The sequence below is a fragment of the Spodoptera frugiperda genome, chromosome 11 (assembly GCF_023101765.2).
Source record: "Spodoptera frugiperda isolate SF20-4 chromosome 11, AGI-APGP_CSIRO_Sfru_2.0, whole genome shotgun sequence".
Lineage (NCBI taxonomy): Eukaryota > Metazoa > Arthropoda > Insecta > Lepidoptera > Noctuidae > Spodoptera > Spodoptera frugiperda.
The window spans coordinates 3,044,329-3,068,075 of NC_064222.1; the positions used below are offsets into that span (position 1 = coordinate 3,044,329).

General features: G+C 36.1%; 5 protein-coding genes across 5 annotated transcripts; 3 read left to right on the forward strand and 2 right to left on the reverse strand.

The window, feature by feature from the left end:
- The first annotated feature begins 127 nt into the window (after positions 1 to 127).
- Positions 128 to 3,819, forward strand: LOC118274680 (protein unc-45 homolog B). Its single transcript, XM_035592335.2, has one exon. It carries the CDS (start codon positions 585 to 587, stop codon positions 3,417 to 3,419), a length of 2,835 nt encoding a protein of 944 aa, XP_035448228.2. The 5' UTR covers positions 128 to 584; the 3' UTR covers positions 3,420 to 3,819.
- Positions 3,820 to 5,272: 1,453 nt separating this feature from the next.
- LOC118274644 (uncharacterized) lies at positions 5,273 to 9,648 on the forward strand. The gene is made up of 2 exons (XM_035592282.2): positions 5,273 to 5,602; positions 6,083 to 9,648. The coding sequence occupies exons 1-2, from the start codon at positions 5,581 to 5,583 to the stop codon at positions 8,698 to 8,700; spliced, it is 2,640 nt and encodes an 879-aa protein (XP_035448175.2). The 5' UTR covers positions 5,273 to 5,580; the 3' UTR covers positions 8,701 to 9,648.
- Positions 9,649 to 14,296: 4,648 nt separating this feature from the next.
- LOC118274553 (phenoloxidase 1) lies at positions 14,297 to 20,881 on the reverse strand. The gene is made up of 12 exons (XM_035592112.2): positions 20,684 to 20,881; positions 20,227 to 20,422; positions 19,780 to 19,888; positions 19,338 to 19,458; positions 17,069 to 17,277; positions 16,581 to 16,833; positions 16,266 to 16,418; positions 15,954 to 16,088; positions 15,545 to 15,726; positions 15,281 to 15,423; positions 14,858 to 15,093; positions 14,297 to 14,749 (listed from the first exon to the last, which is right to left on the reverse strand). The coding sequence occupies exons 1-12, from the start codon at positions 20,792 to 20,794 to the stop codon at positions 14,516 to 14,518; spliced, it is 2,082 nt and encodes a 693-aa protein (XP_035448005.1). The 5' UTR covers positions 20,795 to 20,881; the 3' UTR covers positions 14,297 to 14,515.
- On the forward strand, positions 17,805 to 20,100 carry LOC118274554 (2-(3-amino-3-carboxypropyl)histidine synthase subunit 1). The gene is made up of 2 exons (XM_035592113.2): positions 17,805 to 18,230; positions 18,311 to 20,100. The coding sequence occupies exons 1-2, from the start codon at positions 17,990 to 17,992 to the stop codon at positions 19,321 to 19,323; spliced, it is 1,254 nt and encodes a 417-aa protein (XP_035448006.1). The 5' UTR covers positions 17,805 to 17,989; the 3' UTR covers positions 19,324 to 20,100.
- Positions 20,882 to 21,931: 1,050 nt separating the features above from the next.
- Positions 21,932 to 23,437, reverse strand: LOC118274555 (protein ABHD11). The gene is made up of 3 exons (XM_035592114.2): positions 22,890 to 23,437; positions 22,393 to 22,760; positions 21,932 to 22,223 (listed from the first exon to the last, which is right to left on the reverse strand). Exons 1-3 carry the CDS (start codon positions 23,331 to 23,333, stop codon positions 22,085 to 22,087), a joined length of 951 nt encoding a protein of 316 aa, XP_035448007.2. The 5' UTR covers positions 23,334 to 23,437; the 3' UTR covers positions 21,932 to 22,084.
- Positions 23,438 to 23,747: the final 310 nt, after the last annotated feature.

Genomic DNA, 23,747 nt, shown 5'->3' on the forward strand with positions numbered 1-23,747 from the left:
TAATTTATATAAAATTATAACAATCCATGTATTAAATAGCATGTTATTGTTCTAAAACAGAACTCTTTGAAAGAGTTTTTCCTGTTTTCGCAAACAGATGGGTCATAAACATAGACAATCATGGACACTATGTAGATTAGTCATAGTCAGTGATACGTTCCAAAACTTGCTTAATTTCTTCCAAATTCCGACGATGTATTGGTTAATAAGATTGTTCTAATATTTTTTCTTAGAATAATGTCATGGAAATTTATCCTTTGAAATGACTGTATATACTGAAAATAAAATGTTTTTACTATTGTATAATAATCATAACATAAAAGGCACATTTAAAATATTGGTGGACATTACATTATTTTTATAAAGTTTAAGTTCAAAACGTAGCTGTCACGGATCAAATACCTGTCTGTGCTGTCTTCTTTTCAAGCGGTACAAAAATAAATATCTATTTTAGTTCCTATGGGCATGGGTATTTGAGTGAGATGAACTTACCAGACTTTACTAGAACAATCGTTAAATGTGTATAAAAGGGTTACGGGACCAACACACTAATATATCGTTTGATAAAGTTGACGGAAAAAACAATGGGAGTTCACAGTGAAGAAGCGGAAACCTATAAGAATAAAGGAAATGAAGCCTTTAAACTCGAGAACTATGAAGAAGCCATATCCCTTTACAGTAAGGCTATCGACCTCGCTGAGAAAGACAGCCGTGATCTGTCTACTTACTTGAAAAATCGTGCTGCTGCTTATTTAAAAACGAAGAGCTATGAAAATGTTATCAAAGATTGCGATGAAGCCCTACGAATCGTGCCGGAAGATCCAAAAGCCCTATTTCGGCGTTCACAAGCCCTGGAATCTTTGGACAGATTTGAAGAAGCATACCGTGATGCTAAAGCTATATTTACAGTAGATCCTACTAACAAGGCAGTGCAACCTGTACTGTCGCGGCTACATGCTATAGTGCAAGAGCGAGCTAGGCAGAGTGCTCAAACAAGCAACAAAGTGGAACAAATGTTTAAACTTGCATTTAACTTACAAGAAGATCTTGAAAAACGTGAAAAAGCTATGTCTAACCTCTTGGTGCTTGCTAAAGAAAATGCTGGTGCTGAAATTATGTTAAAAAATGGTGTAGTTCACAAAATACAGCAACTACTCAAAGTTGAGAAACATGCTGAAATATACATTAACGCAGTGAGAGTCATAAGTCAACTTTGTAAGAGAAATGTTGAAAGAACAAAAGCAGTGATTAAGATTGTTGGTATACCCTGGCTGCTGGAAGTCATTGATAGTGAAAATGAAGAGAGGGTCAGTGCAGCTCAGTATTGCCTGCAAGTTTTACTTAACACATTTTCTGGAATGGATAACAAAAAAGACTCCACACCAGACCCAAAACTCTGTGAAGAATACAAAAGTGAGATAGATACTCTGCTCACTTGTTTAACTTACTCAATAACAAACAGAGTAATCAGTGGACAGGCAAGGGATGCCATTGTTGAGTTAATTATGAGGAACTGCCATTACAGTGCAATAAACTGGGCTGAAAGATTTGTTGAAATCAAAGGACTGCAGCGGCTGCTTGAGGTTTGCAGTGAACTAGAAGAGTACAAATATGAATCAGCATTGAACATCACTCCCTCTTCCAGGACCATAGCTGCAGCTTGCCTGGCAAGGATCTATGAGAATATGTATTATGATGAAGCCAGAGAAAAGTTCAATAACCAAGTTGATGACTTTGTGAAAGATAAGCTAATGTCACCTGATTTGGAGTCAAAAGTTAGAGTCACAGTGGCTATTACCTCTTTGCTAAGGGGACCTTTGGATGTTGGAAATTATGTTATTTCAAAAGAAGGTATTATTGAAATGATATTGGTCATGGCCCAAACTGAAGATCCTCTTCAACAAAAAGTTGCTTGTGAATGTTTGGTGGCTGCAGCATCCAAAAAAGATAAAGCTAGAACTATAATCAACAAGGGAGTAGACATTTTGAAAAAGCTATATCAGAGTAAAGATGATGCAGTTAGGGTGAGAGCCTTAGTTGGTCTCTGTAAAGTAGGTAGTTTTGGAGGAGATGATGCATCTGTACGGCCTTTTGCTGATGGTTCTACTAAAAAGCTAGCTGAAGCTTGCAGGAAGTTCCTTGTTAATCCAGCTAAAGAAAATGATGTCAGGAAATGGGCTGCAGAAGGGCTTTCCTACTTGACTTTGGATGCAGATGTGAAAGAAAAACTGGTTGAAGATAAAGCTGCTCTGCATGCTCTTATAGAATTAGCTAAAAGTGGCGATCAATCTTGTCTCTATGGTGTTGTTACCACATTGGTCAACTTGTGTAATGCTTATGAAAAACAAGAGGTCATGCCAGAAATGATGGAGCTTGCAAAGTTTGCCAAACATCATATACCAGAAACACATGAATTGGATGATCCAGATTTTATTAACAAAAGAATAACTGTATTAGCTAAAGCTGGTGTAACATCTGGATTGGTTGCCCTGGCCAAAACTGAGAGTCACAATTCTAGAGAATTAATTGCGCGAGTTTTTAATGCTATATGTGGCTTGCCAGAACTCAGAGGTTTGGTTGTGCAACAAGGTGGTGCAAAAGTGTTAATTCCAATGTCACTTGAAGGCACTAACAATGGAAAAAAGCAAGCAGCCCAAGCACTAGCACGAATTGGAATAACAATCAACCCAGAAGTAGCTTTTCCAGGGCAGAGGAATTTAGAAGTTGTCAGACCTCTTGTAGGCTTACTTCACCCTGACTGCACTGCTTTGGAGAATTTTGAAGCTTTGATGGCCCTTTGCAACCTGGCTGGAATGAGTGAATCTACAAGAAATAGGATATTGAAAGAAGGTGGTCTTGCTAAAATTGAACATTACTTGTATGAAGATCATGAAATGTTGCTAAGAGCAGCAACACAGTGTATCTGTAACTTAGTACAATCTGATGAGGTTATCAAAACCTATGAGGGCAATAATGACAAAACGAAATTTTTGTATCTTCTGTGTCAAGAGGAAGACACAGACACAGTGATGGCAGCTGCAGGTGCTTTATGCATATTGACATCTGCAAGTAAGATATGTTGCAGAAAATTATTAGATGCCCAAGTCTGGCCAGAAACACTAAGGTGTCTCTTGGCTAATCCAAACAAGGAAATCCAGTACAGAGGAACATACATGCTTTACAACATAATTTCCGATGATAAAGATATTGCTGCTAAAGTATTTGAAACAGACATTATGGAAATATTAATGGCTATCACAAAATTAGAAGATCCAGATGTTAAGAGGACAGTTGAAAATGCTCAGAAATGTCTTAATGCTGCTGAGGAAATGGGAGTTATTAGAAAACCTGATGAAACAGTTATGGTTGATCCATTCAAAGAAGCTGAAGAAGAAGGTATTGAAGAAGAAAATATGTAAGACAGAATTATTATTATCTCCTCTAGCCGACTCTAGCATACATAGAGCAATTAACTAAGTTCATAAGATGAGATTATTTGGGTATCTGTGCCAAACTGTATCAAGAATATTTCCCAAATTAGATTTTTACTAGGATATTATATTACTTATTAATTTAATGTTATAGTTTATAATTTCACATTAGGGAACTATGACCATGTGAAGCCGGGTCGGGAAGCTAGTGCCTATAAAATTAAACTGAAAAGAAATATTTGATGTTATGCCATGTTGTATTTGCTATTATTTATAATGTAGGTAATTTATTAATGACTGTACTTAACTATCATTTTATAACTTTTTTTATATAAAATACATGTTATGTTTTTACCTTTTAAATCTAAATAAACTTTTTTACTATGAATAGATTTTTTATTTATTAGTACCTTAATGAGGCTTTCAAAAACATAGAAAAAACTAAACCATTAAGGGTAAGGACTGTTACATTTGAGGTGTTGCAACACTGTACTGTAAGGTGTACATAGATAATTAGGTAATAATAGATTGGGTAGACCTTTTTAAGGTGGAAGCAATAACACTTTGCCCTACCCTAATATAGGACCCGAAGTCTACCATGTTGTAATAATTTGCATCTTTACCCTCACGAATTTTATATTCAAATGCCGCCCGCGCACAGCTTGCGAGCTGCGCATTCGCACCATAATGTCAGCAGTTACACAAAAGTTAACTCATTGGTATTAATTTATAGTCTATGGCTACTATTCAAAAAGTAGAGCCGATAAATGAGACAGAAGCAGAACTTCGGAAGTTTATCCGAAGACGATTTGTGGGACCATAAAGAATAGAGAACTTTTAACTATGGTCCTACTTAGGAAGAGGGCGCCACAGTGCCCGAAGGTCTTCGTTCTATATAATAAAGTTGAAGTATGGTCGAAGTAGTTTTTATTTTATTATTAAGTTAAAATATTCAAAGAAAACATTTTAAGTGTTTGGAGGGTTAATTAAAATCTAATACATTTCCAGCTTTCCGCGCGCAATTTCGCACATCTTTATTATAGGTACACAAACTTTCCTCTTGAATTATTATAACTATAAGAAAAAATGCGTAATTTTAAAGATCTAAGCATACAGACAAAACAACTTTGTTATACTATGTGATTTAGTAGATATTTTACTATGATAAAATAAAATTAAAACAGCTAAGAGTGGAGGAAGATAAGAAATGGTATCGATATCTATGTATAGTAAGTATGTAATTTATATTGCGTGACTAGCTACTAAGATATTATATAATAGAAAGAAACTTGCTTAGATTACGACCTCATCACTCAGGTTCCCTATTTACCCCAAGTTATTCTCGCAAGAGCAACAGGTCCTGTGTTCGTAATGAAGTTAGATGTTTTGTTCATAATAATATTTATATTTCAAGGAATACATTTCGAAATCCACCCCAAACTTGGAAATCACGCGCCGCCACTCTTGCAAACCTAATTTAAGTACTTATTTTTATGTGAATTAAGGTTTCAAAGAGACCATAATTTCTACCCGTTTGAGGCACCTACCAATTTATTAGGAAGAATATTTTCTGTTCTTGTAGGTACATATGATGTGTGTGTAAGTACTGATTAAAAAATTAAGACCAGCGATAAATTTTGAGGAAACGGACAGTTATGTTTTTTAAATATAAACAAAATAAATAAAACATAAATACAAGTATTCTTAATTAATTATTGTTAATTTGAAATTAATTTAAACTAAATGAACATAATATTTAAAATTCCCGCATTTCTTTTTACAATATTTCTCCACTAATGTACCGCGTCCTTCCCCCACCGAAATCCCTCCCTTTCCCACCATTTTTATTTAAAGGTTATTTAATAAGTCACGATGCCGCCATTTTCTATTTCATCAATATAAAAACGAGAAACTGTATATTAGACCAAGTTTCAGTCACAATTCATAATATTGTAATATTTTTAGTTTGAATAAACAAACAGTGAAGTTTAATTTCTCTCATATAATTAAAATTAATAATAACGGTTCTTAGTCTGCTACGGAACGTGACATATTAAAAACCTTTTGAAATGACAGCTTGATTTGGTTTGGTTTCCGCTACTGTGCTATTGTGCTATTTTTCGGTTTTTAATACGAAATTCGCCAGAAAATGTCAATTTCTACAGCTACAGGTATCTATCTCAATACAGGGTATAATAATTTTCATAAATTGTTTATAATCTTAACGTGTTTACCATCAAACCTGGTAGAGTTGTTTTTTCGGAGAAATGCCATGGAATCCCATATGGCGGTCCATACTCCACATGATATAATGACGCTATATGATAAATGAAAATACATTTTTTCAAGTATCAATTCATAAATGCTGAATTTGAAATGCTAAGCAGCAGTTTATTGATGCGATCGTAAACGTTAAGGTTACTACGATATCTAGATTTTACTGGTCTTTCTAGCGTCTCCGTAATTGCCGGACGCTCACGGTTGCCAATATGAGTTAACTTTTAGTTATGTCACATAGTTGTTAACATTTACTACGTCAAATAGTTTTGATTTGTGCAGTAACTTGTACTGTTCTAAGCTACTGAACAAACTAGTTAGTGCAACGATTTGTTTTGATTGTTTGTTTTATCTATGACTGACGTTTCTTGCAGACGAACGCACGGAAGGTGATGACGATACATCACAAGGAAGCCAGCCTAAAGATGACAGCAGTGACTCTGAAAATGAAAATGAGCCTCAGAGCCAAAATGGAGGCTCTCCTGCCCCTGAGGTTCATGAGATTACTAGTGACGACGATGAAGATTGTGTAGTGACTAATGATGACGATGATGACAGTTCTAATTCAAGTACAGATAGTAATGAAAGTTCTGATGAATCACAAAGTGAAAATAAAAACATGCAAGAGAAAAAAATTGAAGAGCAACATCTTGAAAATGGTGGAGATGAATCAGATATCGAAGAAGTGTCTGTGGAGGATCCCCTAAATGAAACTCCTTCCAATAAGAACAAGCCTATCGTAGTCAGTGACACTAGAAGTTTGGCAGATTTGGCAAACAAACAATCCAAGTCAAACGGAGATCAGAATAGTGAACCAACTGTAGTTATCATAGATACTAATTCTATATTAACTACTAAACCACCAGTGTCAGTACCTAGCAAACCCACCTCTACAAGTGCACTGGATGCACACAACTTGTGTCAGAGTATTGCCGCTCGTGGTACTACCATTACTCCAGTCAGTGTGAAAAATGCCAACAACAATAGTAACACTCAAACACCTGCTCCACTACCAAACATACTGCCTTCCCTCACTGATGATATGTTTGTTGTTGAAGCTCCTTCCTTTATAGTTCCCTATGTATATGAAAAGCCCTCTGTAAAACCATTTAGGGAATTTGTAGACAAGTTGGGAAAAGAATTGGAGGAACTCAAAATAAAGGAAGAGCAGGAAAAACTTGAAAAAGAAAAGATCGAAAAAGAGAAGAAGGAAAAAGAGAGGCAGGAAAAGATTGAGAGAGGAGAGCTGGAGGAAGATGATGAAATTAGTGATAATAAAAGTGCGGATGATTCAATCAAGGATAAAAAAACTGAGAAAAAACAGAAAAGAAGGCGTGGCCAAGAAGAAGATGATGACTCCTGGGATGGTGAATCTTCATCAGACTCCGAAGGCACTGATGATGATGCTGTAGTCATTAAGGACAGAGATGATACTATTGATCTAAAAGACCCAATCAGCCTGATTGCTAAAGGACTTAGTGGTGGTAAACCAGACAGCTATTTTGACTGTTCTCTTGGACAATTTTTTATCAATGTTGGTTTGAACTTAGTTCAAGAATATGTACAGAGTGACCTACTCAAACATCAAAATCGAAAATTATACAAGGAAAAGAAAACAGGCAAAAGCACAAAGGCTACTGAGGCAGCTATAGCATCACTTACTCAGAACTTAGAGTTCAGCAAGAAAACAAATGCTCCATATGCTCTTGTTCAGAGACGATGTGAGTTTTGTAGTTTTAAGACAGAGTCCATGCTCGTCATGGCGCATCATCTAGAGGCACCGCACATGCGAAATAACATCTACAAATGCAATTCATGTGAATTTGAAATTCGTAGTCCCCATGACATATTGTTCCACATGGAAGCTGAGCATAATATTCGGGGCAGGCTGGAACGAGCCCCGGCCTACCAACAGTGTGCTAATTGTCACTTTGAGGACAACAGTAAGACCAAATTAGCGCGGCATCTTATTGCTTGCGCTAAGAAATTCAAACCAGATCTTAATCTCGCACCTCCAATAGAGTGGGAACCACCTGCAAAAATACCAAAATTAACAAGGGCGCGTAATAACATGGTAGGCTCTTACCAATCCAACTTTAATAGGACACAGATGAATATGAATAATCTGAGCCGGCCACAGATAAATATGGCAAATGTAATTCCAAGTATGCCTGTTCTAGGCAGGCCTCGCGGTCGGCCCCCGACCACAGGCCCGCCGCGTCCGCAGCCCGTGTCGGGTGTGCCGATGATACGCAGTGGTGTCATGATCATGCACAACACACCAGCTGTTGGTACCACTATTGCCAATTATCCAATGATACAAAACCAGACCAACAATGCTACACCTAAGATATCAATTACTCCACTTCCGCGAGCTCCGCAACCATCATCTTCACACTCATCACAAAACTCTAAGGCAACCTTTGTGATATGTGAAATTTGTGATGGATACATCAAGGATTTAGAACAATTGAGGAACCACATGCAATGGATACACAAAGTTAAGATTCATCCCAAGATGATCTATAACAGGCCACCCTTGAATTGCCAGAAATGCCAATTTAGGTTTTTCACTGACCAAGGATTGGAAAGACATCTTCTTGGTTCCCATGGGTTGGTCACGAGTTCCATGCAAGAAGCTGCAAACAAAGGCAAAGATGCTGGCAGGTGTCCAGTGTGTGGAAGAGTGTACCAGTGGAAGCTACTTAACCATGTTTCAAGGGACCACAACATGACTTTGAAGCCTGCGCACCTGTCATACAAGTGCACAGTGTGCACAGCCACATTTGGTATGTACAAACAATTCGAGAATCATGTCTACTCTGCTCACAGTGTTGTGGCTAAGCGTGTCATGGATAAGAGCAAGACACCGGCATCTTCAACCAAACCTGAGTCAGATCCTCTGCTGAGACCTCTGAAGATAAGTGATGAGATAACAATCATACCACAACCTGCAAAGTCAACTGTTACTATCACAGCTAAAGGTAAATAACATTAATGTTGAGGGAGTGTGCAGACTGTACTAGTGGCACCCGTAGACCGACAACCCTGCTTTACCAGGATGCACATCCATGTTATCAAGCAGTATTGTGTAAATAACTTAAGCTATATCAAACTTATTTAACAATATTAAAGGAATACCAGAAGTATGGTGAAATTAGGTAACGAATTCTTGTTGAATGGTGTCTTTAACACAAGTTGTAAATTCAGTGTATAAGTCCTCTGAAAATGTATTTACCATCAGCACAACAAACGAGTTGTAACAATTGTAGCTTTGCTGCCATTGCCCATGTAATATTATAATATTATCATGGATGGTGGTTTAAGTGCTATGTGATTGTTTGATTGTCACAAATAAAGTAAAATCTGTTTAAATGGTTTTGAAATGGATCTGTAGCCTCCTCTATTGCTGTGTAGAATAAATATTATTTTGTAAGACGAAAATGTGAATTGATCACAAATCGCAAAAATTAAATAATTTTCTAATTCCAGTAAGCTCCTTGTATTTATTTATTTTTCTCTCTCATGTATAATTCTGTTTGTAGCAAGCTATCAGCCTGTTTTAGAATAATTCTTATGTGAGTTAAGTTACAGAATATTTGTAAAAATATTTAGCTAGATACTTTCCATTATGAGTGTATATTATTAAATCAATCGAGTATAACAGTGTAGGTAAGTTTAGATTACAAATCGTAGACACTAATTGTAAGTAAGAACTACTGATCCGATAAATGTTTCTTTGAAAATTACTACTAAATGTGCTATTGGACACTAGCAGAACCCTTACTACCGCCGTCGGTCTTATTTATTTCTGATCTCAGGTCAACAAGATGGAAGTGTTGATTTGGTAAAAGTTTACTGAATTGTTAATGTACTTATAGAACTGAAAATGATGTATTTTTTTTATTTAAATAAAAAAGACCACTGTAATTGAAAAAAATGTTTAATTACCCACATGAAGTACAATTCCCTTGTTCTTTATTCTTTGAAGAATATTATTATTTAATTGCCATTATGAACTATCGACTGATATTTTTATTCGAACATAAATTGCCATCCTAGAACTCTTATACTAGGTAGTTCCTTTAGTATCTAAAATGACGTCATCCAATACCTAGTTAGTAGGTAAATAGGTGCTACAGGAGTCTAAAAACGTACGTTAACTTATTAAACTTAAGCTTTCTTTTATATTATTTATTGCTGTGTTACTGGGCAAGAGTTTGATGAGAGAAAAACCCGTTTCGTGAATACTATAGTATCACGCCGCGTCGTTTACCTATGTACCTGTGTATATTATATACTTATATAGGTAAATTAACTCTGTTCGGCGCCGCTAGATATCGCTAGCTGCGTTATGACGCTAGCCAAGTAGGCATCCATGCCACACGCGGCACGCCCGCCACCCAGCCATGCCACGAGCCCATGACGTCATAACGATTGCTTCCATTGCCTGATCTGCCCTCTGGCGGTCGAAAAAGTTAATAATACTTTTTTGCGCTGAAACTCCTAACATCTCCCCTTTTGAAATTATTGTAGGTATACGAGTATTATATGGATACCATAGACTGGGCTATTGAGTTAGTATTGAGTGTATAAGTAGATATTCACAAAGTTATTTGAAATGAACCGCCAGATGTGCTTTTGAACACTCAATAGGTACCTACACGTTCCCTGGGGTATATTTTAAAGATACTGTAAGGTATAGGTATCTGGCGATGATTAGTATATTGCTATAAATATTCTTGTAGGCGCTTAGACGATGTACACATATAAAACTACCTACTCCTGCGCGGTTTCAACCGCTGACTAGATCCTATTCATCTTAGGTCGTTTGAGGTATCGATCAATTTTATAGCCTTCCTGGAGATATGGGTTCACAAAGACGTTTTTTTTATTCGAACGAGTACAGCATACGAAATAGTGGTTAAATCATTTAACCAAACAAACTTCAGCTTTATAATAAGGCGGTCGAATGTGTACATGGGTACATAACGTTACAAGTTTTCGTGTTTACCTGATTAATCTCTAAATACCTACCACCTAGCACCAATATGCTCTGTGCGTACCTCTACCTACCTGTAAGTGTGGAAGCGTGATGATAAATAGCCAAATCTTCCACAAAAACTTATAGATTTAAAATGTATAAATACTACAAAATAATAAACCTGGTATTTACATTATTTAAGAACTTATGTATACCTACATTAAGGAAAATAAAGAATTTGAATAGACTATTAAAAGTAAAACAAAAATCCAACAGGTATTAAATTCGGTCTAATATGTATATTCAGAGATTAATAACGGTAAATTATTTTAACTTTATTCTGTAACTTTTTAACATTCGTCAGATTGCACCTACCTACAAGTTCCCCTTCTTATTTCTCCATGTATCGAAGGGCGGACCGGTGTTCCAATCTCTTTTGTATGGTTTTTTGTCTATAAAAATGTACACCACGTGTCGTGGCTAAAGTTACTAACGGAAATTCAATCCCTCTAAGCGTGTACCTACAATATAGTAGGTAGTTTTCCTACACAAACAGTGATACTCCAATGATTTTTACTACACACATATGAATGACATAAAATCTAGATAGAAACTAGGTAGGTAGGTCATCTACTACGTTTAGCGGAGTAAAGTTGCCTATGAGAATTAGTTTTGTGTCTAAATACTCTACTAGTTTGATTCATGATTCCGAATTCTAAAAAACTAACTTGTCACTTAACGCCTAACCTATTAAAATTATTGAAGAGGCAAGGCACACGCCTTGTGCCCGTCGACCCTTGTGCCACTCACTTATTTTTTACATATAGGTATAATAGAGTAGGCCTACTTAGTTCAATGGCTTCACAAAAAACCGACCTGAAGCAATATTTGCGTTGTGTTCCACCCCAAGTGAGTAGGTACGTCGACCTCAAAAGGTGCTTACGTGTTGCTAAGACATGACTCCCTAAAGGTTGAGGAAAATGGAGTTCATCACGATATAAGCAAAACTCTATCTGAGAGTTGAGTAGCTGCACTCTCACAACACAGAGTGGACTTGAAGTCCTTTATAGTCAGGGTGCTGTCTAAACATCTTTGACCTTCATTAAAGTAGCAAGGTCAAAGTTTGATTTCAATTCCCCTTTCCTCGTGTATTAAGAAGAATTAGTATTTTAAAGTCATGTCGCCACTTCTTTGCACCTGTCGCTGCCGTATCTACAACATGTAGAGTTCAACTAGTGAGAATACCTGTGGCATTATATCCGCCTCGTACATACATTGTTAGATAAATACTGATGATTAATCCCTTTTTAAATCTCTAGTCTAACCTCTAGTTTTTATTGGAATTTTTTTAAGTAGTTATGCTGCTGCATGAAACTTCGTAGTTAGGTACTATTATGAGATAACGATATTATCAGTCAAACAGAAAACCAGACTGTCCCTTCTGTAGCACTGTCTGTAGGCGCGATAAAAATTTCAAGCTCGTTTCATTTGTTTCATCGATTTCATCCGTTTTTTGTTCTCTTCGACTTTGAAAAGTATTGAGCACAGAAGTATTGTCGCAATGCACTATACGTTATATTATATTTTTCTAACAGCTGTTTTTAATGTTGTAATATAAAATATATTATCTGTTATAAATATTATAATTTTACAGTTGGACGTTATTTACAACGTGTTGCAAGCACATTTTAAAATGTGTTACAAAACTATGTTATGATTTTAATGAACTTCCCTTACTACTTACTGGTACTTACTATCAGACTTAGGAGTTAGGACTATCTGATTGTATAATACAGAGTGCTTAGTTGTTATTATTATGTAAAGTTTATTTTTGTTTACTTACATTAAGTAATTAAAAATAATTTATTTTTAATGAAAACTGATCGAGGCTTAGTTAAAAGTTTATTCACGTTAAGTAATTATTATTTGTAATGAATATCTCTAACCATAAACTAACGAAAATTCTCAAAAAAAACAAAGTTTATTCGAATGTAAAAATAAATTATTTTTCAAAAGAAAGTAAAAAATATATTTAACATGTTGTTGTTGTTATTTATAACAGTTAATATTTATAACAGTTTTTGTTGAAATAAAGTAACGACTATTTCGTTAGATCCGTTATTGAATATCTTACGCTGTATATTATTATAACTAATAACGCTAGTAGGTATTGCTAGTTACTGTTGTTTCTCGTCATCCCTTCACTCATTCATTATTTCATTCACATTGCATGGATCGCAATCGCATCGCATTCATTTTCATTCAACGTGGAGTGATCGAAGTTAACGGAGGTAAGATTATTTTACTAACTACAACTTCTGTTTAGATGAATTAGGTATAATTCATTGAAATAAAACAATAAATAGAGCATAAGGATTAATAACTTATGTACTTGCAGAATTCAATTTAACTAATTTTTAATTTAAGATCCCATTCCCATGTCATAGTTTTATATCTCACCACGTGCAACTGTCTTTTCTTTTATTATAGTTTTATCTTAATAATTGCATATGATTATTGATTAAACTAATATCAGTCTGCCCGATTTAGTATTGTGATAAAGATTTTTTACTTATGTTTACCTATCAAGGCAGCTTTACGATAAGATTATTTGGTTAGGCCATGCGGTCGGCATGTCTTGTAAAACGCAAACAGTATCGATTATTGACAATTGAGGTGATATCTGCTACTTGGATTGTATTTATCTTGATAAAATGATGACAATAACACGAGCCGAAATGTGTTTATATGATTAACACGTGATATTAAATGATAGGCCTGATTTTTAACTGTGACACATTAAATTAGCTCTATTTATGAGATTATACTGATTATTGTATTTATTTTTATTTCAGATATCTACTGATATGCTGGTTATAATATGACAGGTGAGAGATGTATGATTTACTAACGTCTACAGTAAGCTCTTCGTTCAATCATCTGAAATCGAGCAAATTCATATTTTCCTCTTATTAAGTTCTTTGTCATGTGGATAAAAGACTTCCAAGTCTTCGAGGAATTTAATAAGTACATTACTGATGGTCAGCGTCTATCAAAAATAATGTTCTAATAATGAAGATGATTGTTTGAATGCTTTGTATTTTGTAATAACAGACAATTTAAATGATGAGAATCAACATGAGCCAATAAATGTTGTTATGATAACAACGTGATATTAAATGATAGGGCTGATAAATAATTCAATTAGGTTTATTAACTTATCATTGATAATGCAACTTCTAACTTGTATATTTTGTTTTCAGGTAAGCCGGTGAAGTTTTCTGTAACTAAGATTAAGTTATTTTTAAGTATAGTTTATTGTAATTTGCCTTTTTTCTATTAAATTTTTAGAAATTAATTTGACTTTTTTTATTGATGGGATTTCATTTACTTTTATGCTGTCTGGCCAGACAGCACAAAAAATTATTACACTCTTTTGAAAAAAATAATTAACTTGTTGGAGATGGTTTCCAGGAGTGCGAACATGAACTTTAAAAATTTTATAATATTGGACAATAGTAATATTGTGATTTCTTTTCCATATTTGAATTATGACTAGCAAATAACTTATCAGGGGTAAAGGGAAATAATAAAAATACTGAAATCTTTTACTATTCATTTATTGTAATCCTATCTAATTATCTATTCTACATATTTCATAAACGGGTCTATAAGTAAGACTAAATAATTATTAATTCTATTTACAATATTTACACTTGGTTCTCTTAACTTAAAATCAGCCTTTTTTTATTCCTATGTGCCTACTAAAACTATACAGTTGTTTCTATTATAATCATGATCCTTGCTAACGAAAGTTGACAGGTTAAACAGTTGATGGTGGGTTTCTAGGGTTTGGTTCAACGACGTTAGACAAGCGGATGGTAATATCTTGCAGCGCCATGTTCGGTAGGATGAAGTCTTCGATGTTGGTGGCAATGCTTGATGGTCTGTCGAAGGGGAAGCCCATGGCGCGGCGGTCAGGGTACTTCTTGTCCTTCAAACCGCAGAAGCTAGATGCTTCAACGCAGCTCAGTTGAGTACCGTCAGGTTGGTCCACCTGTGAGACAAGATATAGCATTATGCACAATCGATTCTCTGTACCTACTATTAGGCAACTATATAAAGTGTAGGTAGCTTGATATACTAGCAACAGGGAAATACTTACGCTGTCTAGGTCGTAGTTAGAAAGCATAACGAAGAGCTGGTAAGCAGCGCCAGCTTCAGTTCCCTTGGGGACCAGCATGTGCTGAGGCCATCCACAACCGCAGAAGTTGAACTCTGCCAGACTGGTGCGGCGGGGGTCGCTGCCCTGCGGCGAGAGGTCACGGAAAGTCTGCTCGAATGGGATCGTCACGGAAGAATCCGTCGACGAACGGGTAATAGTGTTTTCGCCGGCATTCACTGGAAATTAAAATAAAATAAGTATTTGAAAACATTGCCAGGCAGCAAAGTTTCCGGAGCTAGTTTACCGGGGCTCCGGCTCGAAGGGTAGAAGTAGGAACGGGGTGGTTTTTAGCCAGTAAGACTCTGACTCTGACATTGGACGATTTTAAAAAGGCAGCAAAGTTAGCTTTAGCTGTTTACTTACATGGATGCACGAATCGGTCCATTTCGATGAACATCTTGCGTTGATCGGCAAGAGACCAAACCAAGTTACGTTCATCAAACTTGGGTGCCATGAAGATACGAACAGTTGTCCTACGAGCGCTGCCAGTGTTGTTAACCTTGATACTGAAAGTCGGATAATATATATTAATTAAGTAGGTAAGTAATGTATTGATATTATCCAATTAAATCAGTGTATAGAGCATTTTGCTGGTGGAATCTGGGAACTCTTCGTCTGAATACTCACACATAACGGAAGGCTCTGTTGTTAAGATGAGTGAAACGAGCGTATACGGCACCACGGTCGGAAAAGTCCAAACCCTTTGAAAGATCCACATCACTCGACATCCAGAAAGTATTGAGTGTGTTAGGTTGGCCACCGGCAGTCTCGACTGCTATTGAGGTCACTTGAACACCGGGGTTCTCAAGCTGAAAGAAACATACAGAGCCCAATTATACAGCGCCCTAACAGGGTCATGTACTATAATGTACAGTGCGCAAAATAAAAATACAAAAAAAACCCCGCAGTGTCTGTAGACCAGGATTTGTTGGCAGTGATGACATACGGTACGGAGACACAAGGGGGATTTAAAATATCCTCTTTACAACTTCTTATTTACTGTAGTATCTATCTAGTTGAATTTGAGTTTACTCACCTCTGAGCGAGTGTAGGGGCGCACGTACTGAGACTCCTTGTGCCTCTGGCAGGTGTCGTCAATCCACGCGTGCCAGCGGTAGAAGAAGGGATCACGCATGGTGGTCGCTTCATCAGCAATGACACCAAAGCTTTCCTGTAAATTAGAATAATTGAAGGTTTCTAAGCCAGGAGAATTCCAGAAAGCTATATAAAAATACTTGTGGCCAGTCCGAATAATTTTATCATTAGCCATGTGTGGCCTTAAATATACGTATAAAGTTAGAAAATGAAAGGTAAGTTGAGTAGGAAATGGTGCGCTACCGCCACTTACGAGGTAACGGTGAGTAGGGTCGTGCATGTAGGCGGCGAAGCTGTGCCCGTTGTTGTGTATGCTGCCGTACAGATCCCTGTTGGGGCTCAGGATGCTGGCCTCCAGCATGTTACCCAGAATGTCGATGGTCAAATCGGTTGAAGTACCGTCCGCCTGGAATTATCCGTAACTTCCGTAAGGTATCAAAAAATGTGGATTAATATTTAGATCTTAGGCATTTCATAACTAAGTTTTATTGTTGTTATGTTATAGGTACCAAATTACCTATGTATGGCTGTAAAGAAGCGATTTTTATTATAGATTTTTGATACGTACCAACGTCACCCTACCAGTCGAGATAGCCTCCTCAACATTTCTCCTCCATCTCTCCATGTCGTTGATGGTAACGTTAAGTCCGTCGACGGGACGGTTCAAGTCCTGCCAGTACATGTTGGCTTGCCGTGGCGGCCAACCACGTGCTGACGTAAGACTGTCCAGCTTTGGGAAGTAAGCCTCCGGGATTGGCTCCCTCCAGTTGCTGAATTTCTTTACTCTCTTCAGAGAGTTGTTGAGACGCTCACAGTTGTAACTAGAATAAAGAAGAGAAAATGTTAGATTATTTTTATGGTGACATTAGTCAACGGTGAAGACCAACTTCTTGGTAGGTAGGTTCGCCATACAAAGTGGGTAGGATACCAATACCTAGGTAAACACCTACAATACTACGTAAGTAGATAAGTGTATTTGTGCTTAGATCATTTCAGGACATCTAAAATAATTATTAAGATAAACAGATAGGTAAATTACATATTTAAAATACTTACCGAGCAATAAGTTGTTGATGCATGTAGAAGAAAAGCTCTCCACGACGATCTTTAGCAACAATTGATCTCTGAGTTGCAGTGAATGGGTATACAAGATGCCAATGCCAGTGATGGAGGTTGACACCGATATCTTCGCGCCAGTAAGCTAAACGATGTTCTTCTTCCAAATCCGTAGCGGTGTAGTCCCTTGGGATGATGATCGGGATACGCTAAAATAAATGGCTCATATGTAAGTAATCTAAGATGATTAGCATAGCACCTATAGTGGTGAGTTACGTTTAAGTTAGCAGTTACTATATGCAATAAATCCCGAGTGGGTAGATAAGTTCACTAAGAACTACATGTTAATATAATGTAATAAAAACACATAGATTCATTCAGCTGGAATTACTGAGTTAATTCTATTACTATTTGGAAAAAAAAACTATTTCATCATCATTCATCGTGTGTTGTGGTTGTGAATTAGGAAGTTAGCTTCTACCCAGTGATTTAATATTGTAGTTTGAAATATTGCTATTTCAGGATAAAACTTTTGCGTGAAAAGTAACGCTTTGACAATGACATTTCAGATTTCCCTTGTTTAGGATTCATTATACGCATAGTATGTTTAGATTTAATTCGATAATAGAAATAATTCATAAAGCAGCTCCCTTAAAATAAATATCAGTAGTATTTAAAGTTACATTAAATTATTTTTATGAATTAAAAACGGTTTCTGAAATGATTAATTTCTGTCGAAACTTTCAATTCATAAATTGACATTTAGACACTCCTATAAACGGAACGTTATTTCATGCGAAAAGTCACGTAGGCCACCGCGCGTGTTTATATTTTGATTAAAATAATAACCTGTAAAATAATGTTTCTTGTCCACAAAAAGCTATAGTTATTAAAGGAAATGTGTGTTTAGTGTTCAAAAATATGGAAGATTTTGGTTTAAGTCCCGGCGTTGTCGTAGTACGCGCAAAACCAGAAGGTCAAAGAAAGACTTTCAAACCAAATATACGTGCAGTAAACAAAATTCCTGCTGAATTATTAAATGATCCACTTCTTAATAGAGCATGTGAAACCTTGCCGCAAAATTATAATTTTGAAATTCACAAAACTATATGGAGGATAAGATCATTGGGTTCGAAGCGTGTCGCCCTTCAACTACCTGAAGGTAATGAGAAAGTGAAACCTATAGATCATGTTGTTTGTGTTACTTACAGCCTGATATTAATGATTTATAATATATTACAGGTCTAACGATGTTTGCTACGACGCTGTGTGATATAATAGAGGCTTTTACTGAAGCTGACACAGTTATAATGGGAGACGTAACGTATGGCGCGTGCTGCATAGATGACTTCACCGCCATAGCACTTGGTGTCGACCTGCTAGTACATTACGGACACTCTTGCCTGATTCCTATAGATCAGACATGTGACATCAAGGTACTCTATGTATTTGTTGATATTAAGATAGACCCCTCACATTTTATGGAAACTGTTAAACTAAACTTTCCAAAGCAAACTCACTTAGCCTTAGTTAGTACAATACAATTTGTTACAACTTTGCATTCTGTTGCTAAAATACTTAGGAGTGAGGAATACACTGTGACTGTGCCACAGTGTAAGCCTCTGTCACCTGGGGAGATCCTAGGCTGTACATCACCTAAGTTAAATTCTGATGTAGTGATATATTTAGGTGATGGTAGATTCCACTTGGAATCTGTTATGATAGCTAATCCTAAAATACCTGCATTCAAATATGACCCTTATGAGAAGAAATTTACTTCAGAACTGTATGAACATGAGAGCATGCAGGCAAATAGACATAATCAAATCCAAATTGCTGAACAAGCAACCAGTTTTGGCCTTATACTTGGAACATTAGGGAGACAAGGCAGCACTAAAGTGTTAAGTAATTTAGAAAAGCAAGTTAGTAACTCTGGTAAAAAGTTTGTGAAGATACTTCTGTCAGAGATTTTCCCTAGCAAATTAGCATTATTTGAACTGGATGCCTTTGTTCAAGTGGCTTGCCCAAGATTGTCCATTGATTGGGGAACATCATTCCCCAAGCCACTACTGACTCCTTATGAGTTCTCTGTATCACTAAGTAATAGTAAATGGTTAAAAGATGATGGGACGTATCCCATGGATTTCTATTCTAATGATAGTTTGGGGCCATGGACACCTAATTATAAGCCTGTGATGTGTTCAGAATCTGACAAGCAATGTGATAACTGCTGTGGTGGTAAGGATAAGAAATAAACTAAGCAACTTACCGGCACATTTTGTGGCAACACAGCGGTCACCTCACGGGCTCTCTGGAACACTTGAGAGTCCATGAACTTGGAAGGGAAAGTCTCTGCAAAGTTCTGGATTGGCACATTCTTGGTGTCATCACTATAACATAATAAATAGGTGTTAATAACTAATTAAACTGAATTTTATATAAGCGTCTGCTGTGTAGTTAAGACATAATACATACATGTTTGTATAAACAAATAAAGATATGAAAACTATGTATTTATTAAAAGCATTTGCTTTTGCAAACTGATAAAATATTTATACTGACAAGTTTTTATTGTATACATACTTTGAATTATAATAATTGTATTAAATATGGACAATAGTCAAACAGTGTAGTACTTTATGGTATAATTTATGTTTAGAATAATTATGTTGTAATATAATATTATGTTATATTATTGACTGTTGTCTTACCGGTGCATCAGTGCTACTGAGTAGCAGTAGTTGAAGAGCTGTGGGTTGAGGTTTGCTCTAGCGTAAACACATGTTGACAGGAAATCTTGCAGCTGATTCTGTGGTACATCTGTACAAATAAATAATAGATTAATAAGTTAGACACATTAATGTCACTTAAATTCAAATTCTTCTGCTTCTAAGTTGATCTTATCCTGAACTCCCTTTTTATATTTTTTTTTCGCTATCTTCCATCTTTTCTACCTCCTTTCTAGCCTTTCTTCATTTTTGAATATTTAAATCACAGATACTTAAGTTATTGTTAATAAATTTTTGATAGCACTTTTGGTTTTATTTTGTAACTTACAGAACTTGAACTTGATAAAAGTTAGATTTAGTTGACTAATGCGATTTATGTAGCAGTAAGGAGTCTCACAAATTCTTGGTCTTGGATGTTACAATACTTACTCATGAAAGCATCAATGACTTCGGTGGCCATTTCCTGGTGTTTTGGCAGGAAGAGTGAGAAGTCAGCATCTCTGGGCAGTTCTGATGCCTTCGAGAAAGAAGGGTAAGAGTCCAAAGTCTTGAGGGGGATTTTCTCAGTGGCGTCGTCACCGAAACGGTCGTTTAATTCGACGCCATTGTTTGCGTATTCCGGAGGCTGTAAATGTTAGAAACTTTTAGGTATAATACAAGGAAAGACAAGTGACACCCAATAGCATCTACCTACCAATTAAACTAAATTGTTTTCAAAGGGTTTAGGTACTATATCCAAACCCTTTGAAAACAATTTAGTAGAAGCATTTACTTCTGTTGCAGTGTTAAATGCATATACATGATATTAAATTAATAACATTTTATAGGAAAGGATGATTTTTTTTCAAACAAAAGAATTAGTAAATGAAAATGTATGGAAACTTACCACAAGCTTTTCGGATAGCTGAAAGACGGCTTTGTTGTCACCCTTAGGTGTAATTAAGGGTTCGTTTGGCCGATCGAACAGCAATTTAAGGTGTTCTACGACATCCCCCATGTCGACGGTTAGAAATTAAAATTAACTATTAAATATATTAATAATTAGAGTCACTCACTTCACAGAAACTGTGAAGTGGAATGGTTTGTCCTGACAGTAGGTGGACAATTTATACTGGGTGTCCAGTAGGTGACTAGTAAGCGACGCGTGCATTCATTCCGAGTGCAAAACCACACGGGAACTGATAGTACGGTGAGAACCAAGCAGTTATCGAGACTTGTGGGGGACCCTATGTGGACAAGGGGCATGTAGGTGAATAGCTAAACTAAGTAGATGTATTAACTTTACTGTGCCATTAGCTTTTGTAAGTATGCACTCGATACAGACCCAATCATGATGCAGTTTGCAGATCAGCCTTGATTGGAGAGCCAGGATGGCTGGTTGTGTGAGTAAACTCTCTTTTCGGTCCCTAAAGGTAACAAAAAGAAGTCCCTTCTGAAGAAGTTAAGAATTACTAATTCTATTACATTACATAATTTACTGGTAATTTTATAAATCTCTTATAATCTTTAAGTAGGTACATCTTTGCAAGGACGGTTTTGCGCAGTGGCTGGGCGACCACTTGCTTCGCAGTATCGCGGGTTCCATTCCGATGCTGTATCGGGTCGAAAGTACGCGGTACAGGTACACATATTTTTGTAGTATTTATATTTAATTCACAGTAATAGCACGCAGTACGACAATAGGATTAATAAAAGGCGTTATTTTATGTACCTATTGCTAGTGTGCTATTTGGATTTCGAATATGGATTTTTATAAATGAGTTCTGTAACACCATGTTTTATGTGAAATTATTTTTGGACATTTTATTGTATTGAAATTTATTTTTGACTGAGGAAAATACTTATTTAAATTCTCAGTAATAAATAGTTTAGATTCTAGAATTGTATCCATTGTTACAGGCTCCATAGCACATTCTTGCTTGTACACTTAATTCATTTTAACATACCAAAGATCTAAATAGATTGAAAGGCACTTAGTTTTTATGTATTAGAAGAGTAAAAACAAATTAAGTAAATTAGTTGTAGCTTATCAACTAACTTATCACATTTTTTAATCTTTATTTGTGGCCCTAAACCACAGTTGGAGGAAGTGGGTATGGCGATTATGAAACAAATAAATAAAAAATAAACTATGTATGTATATATCACAATTTTATTTTTACCCATTGGGGTGTAACAGTAAATAAAAACTAATAACAATAATTTTACTACTCCAAAATTGATGACTATTTATAAAGATCACAATGTTCACTATTTTTGTAAGTAGGTATATTATAAATGGGGTTTCTTATTTTTCTTTTAAAAATTTGCAAACTGTCTCTAAGAACTTCTCTGGTTTCTGACTATGAACCCAGTGACCAGCGCCATCTATGAACACCAATTCTGCTAAAGGGAAGTATTCTTGAATTTCTTTTAGATCATTTTTTCTGTAAGAAAAGACAATCTTTTTAGTAAAAATTTCTAGTACAGGGATGAAGGTATAGAGTGTACATAGTTGTAACTGTTATAGTTTATGACTTATAATAGGTATACATAGAAAAGCAACATGAATATGGTTATTTAATATCATTTGGCTACTAACTAAATTATACATACCCAATGTAGTCGGACAAGGACCCTCCAACAAACAATGTAGGCCCACAATATTGAAGTCCTCTCAAATTGGATGGGAAACAAGATATATGTGACTGGAAGTTATCCTTCAAAGCTGAGATATTCACTCTCCAAGTGTAAGACCCAGTATTTGTTTGTACTAAATTAGTAATCAAGAAGTTTCTCAAATTCACATCAGGAGTTATTATCTTTAACTGCTCATCAGCTAACTTTCTAGCTTTAGACATGGCAATTCCTGGCCGTATTGATACTGACGTCATGGCATCAAATAAGTTGGCCATTGAGAAGATCTGGGGGCTTGTCTTCACAGGCGAAATATCCACCACAATAAGACTTGATACCATGTCAGACTGAAAATAAAAAAGTTATCATAAGTCTTGATGATTACAGTTGTGCGACTAATTATAACATGCAAATAGGTAATAATATGTTCTAACTACAGGCTAACTGCTAGTACATTCAAACTACGTACAACTTACACAGAGCAGTGACAGCACCATAGCTGTGCGTCCGCCCATGCTGTGGCCAAGGATTGACACTTTGGACAGCTCCAGTTTCTTGAGAAGCTTCATTACGTCGTGGGCCATGTGTATGTATGTGTGTTGCGAAGCGTGTCTGCTGTCTCCATGGTTTCTTGCATCCACACTTATGACCTTCCTACCTGTCGTCCTGTGGATAGCCTTGCTCATGCTGTTCCAGTTATTTTTGGATCCTAACAACCCATGTAATATGACTAGAGGTGGTCGTCCTGCACTTTTCAAACTGCTTGTACTTTCGTAAGAAGCGTAAGCCAAGTCTACAGCTTCCGTATTTTCTGACGTTGCTAGCGTTCTTTGAGCACATTGTATGGCACCAGGGAATAATTTATGAGACACGGCTAAGTTACGGTAAACATTTTTAGGTATTGCTAGGGTGAGTAACATTTTTATTTGTGTTTTGTTAAAATTTAATTAAAATTTTGAAGGTTATTTATTTGACATTACTGTTACATTTTTGATGACAGTGACAGTAAGTTAGTAAAGATAATAGACAAGTGATAACAAGACGTCTTGTCATTGAGAAAAGCATTGAGAATTACTACTTTATGAATCATCGGATATTTAGATTTCTATCATACTTCGACGGTCTCGGACGGCTACAAAACATAGGGCTTTTTATACTAAATTACATTACTGCTGATTTTGGAATCGCATGGCTCACTCAAAATATCCATCGTAAGCGTTTGCGACCATGGTGTGGCTCTGTAAATCGTAAAAACACAAAAATAAATAATGTGTAATGAAAACGACTATCTCGCTGATCGCTATATTCGTAGTTGGCCTAATTAAAATGCCATC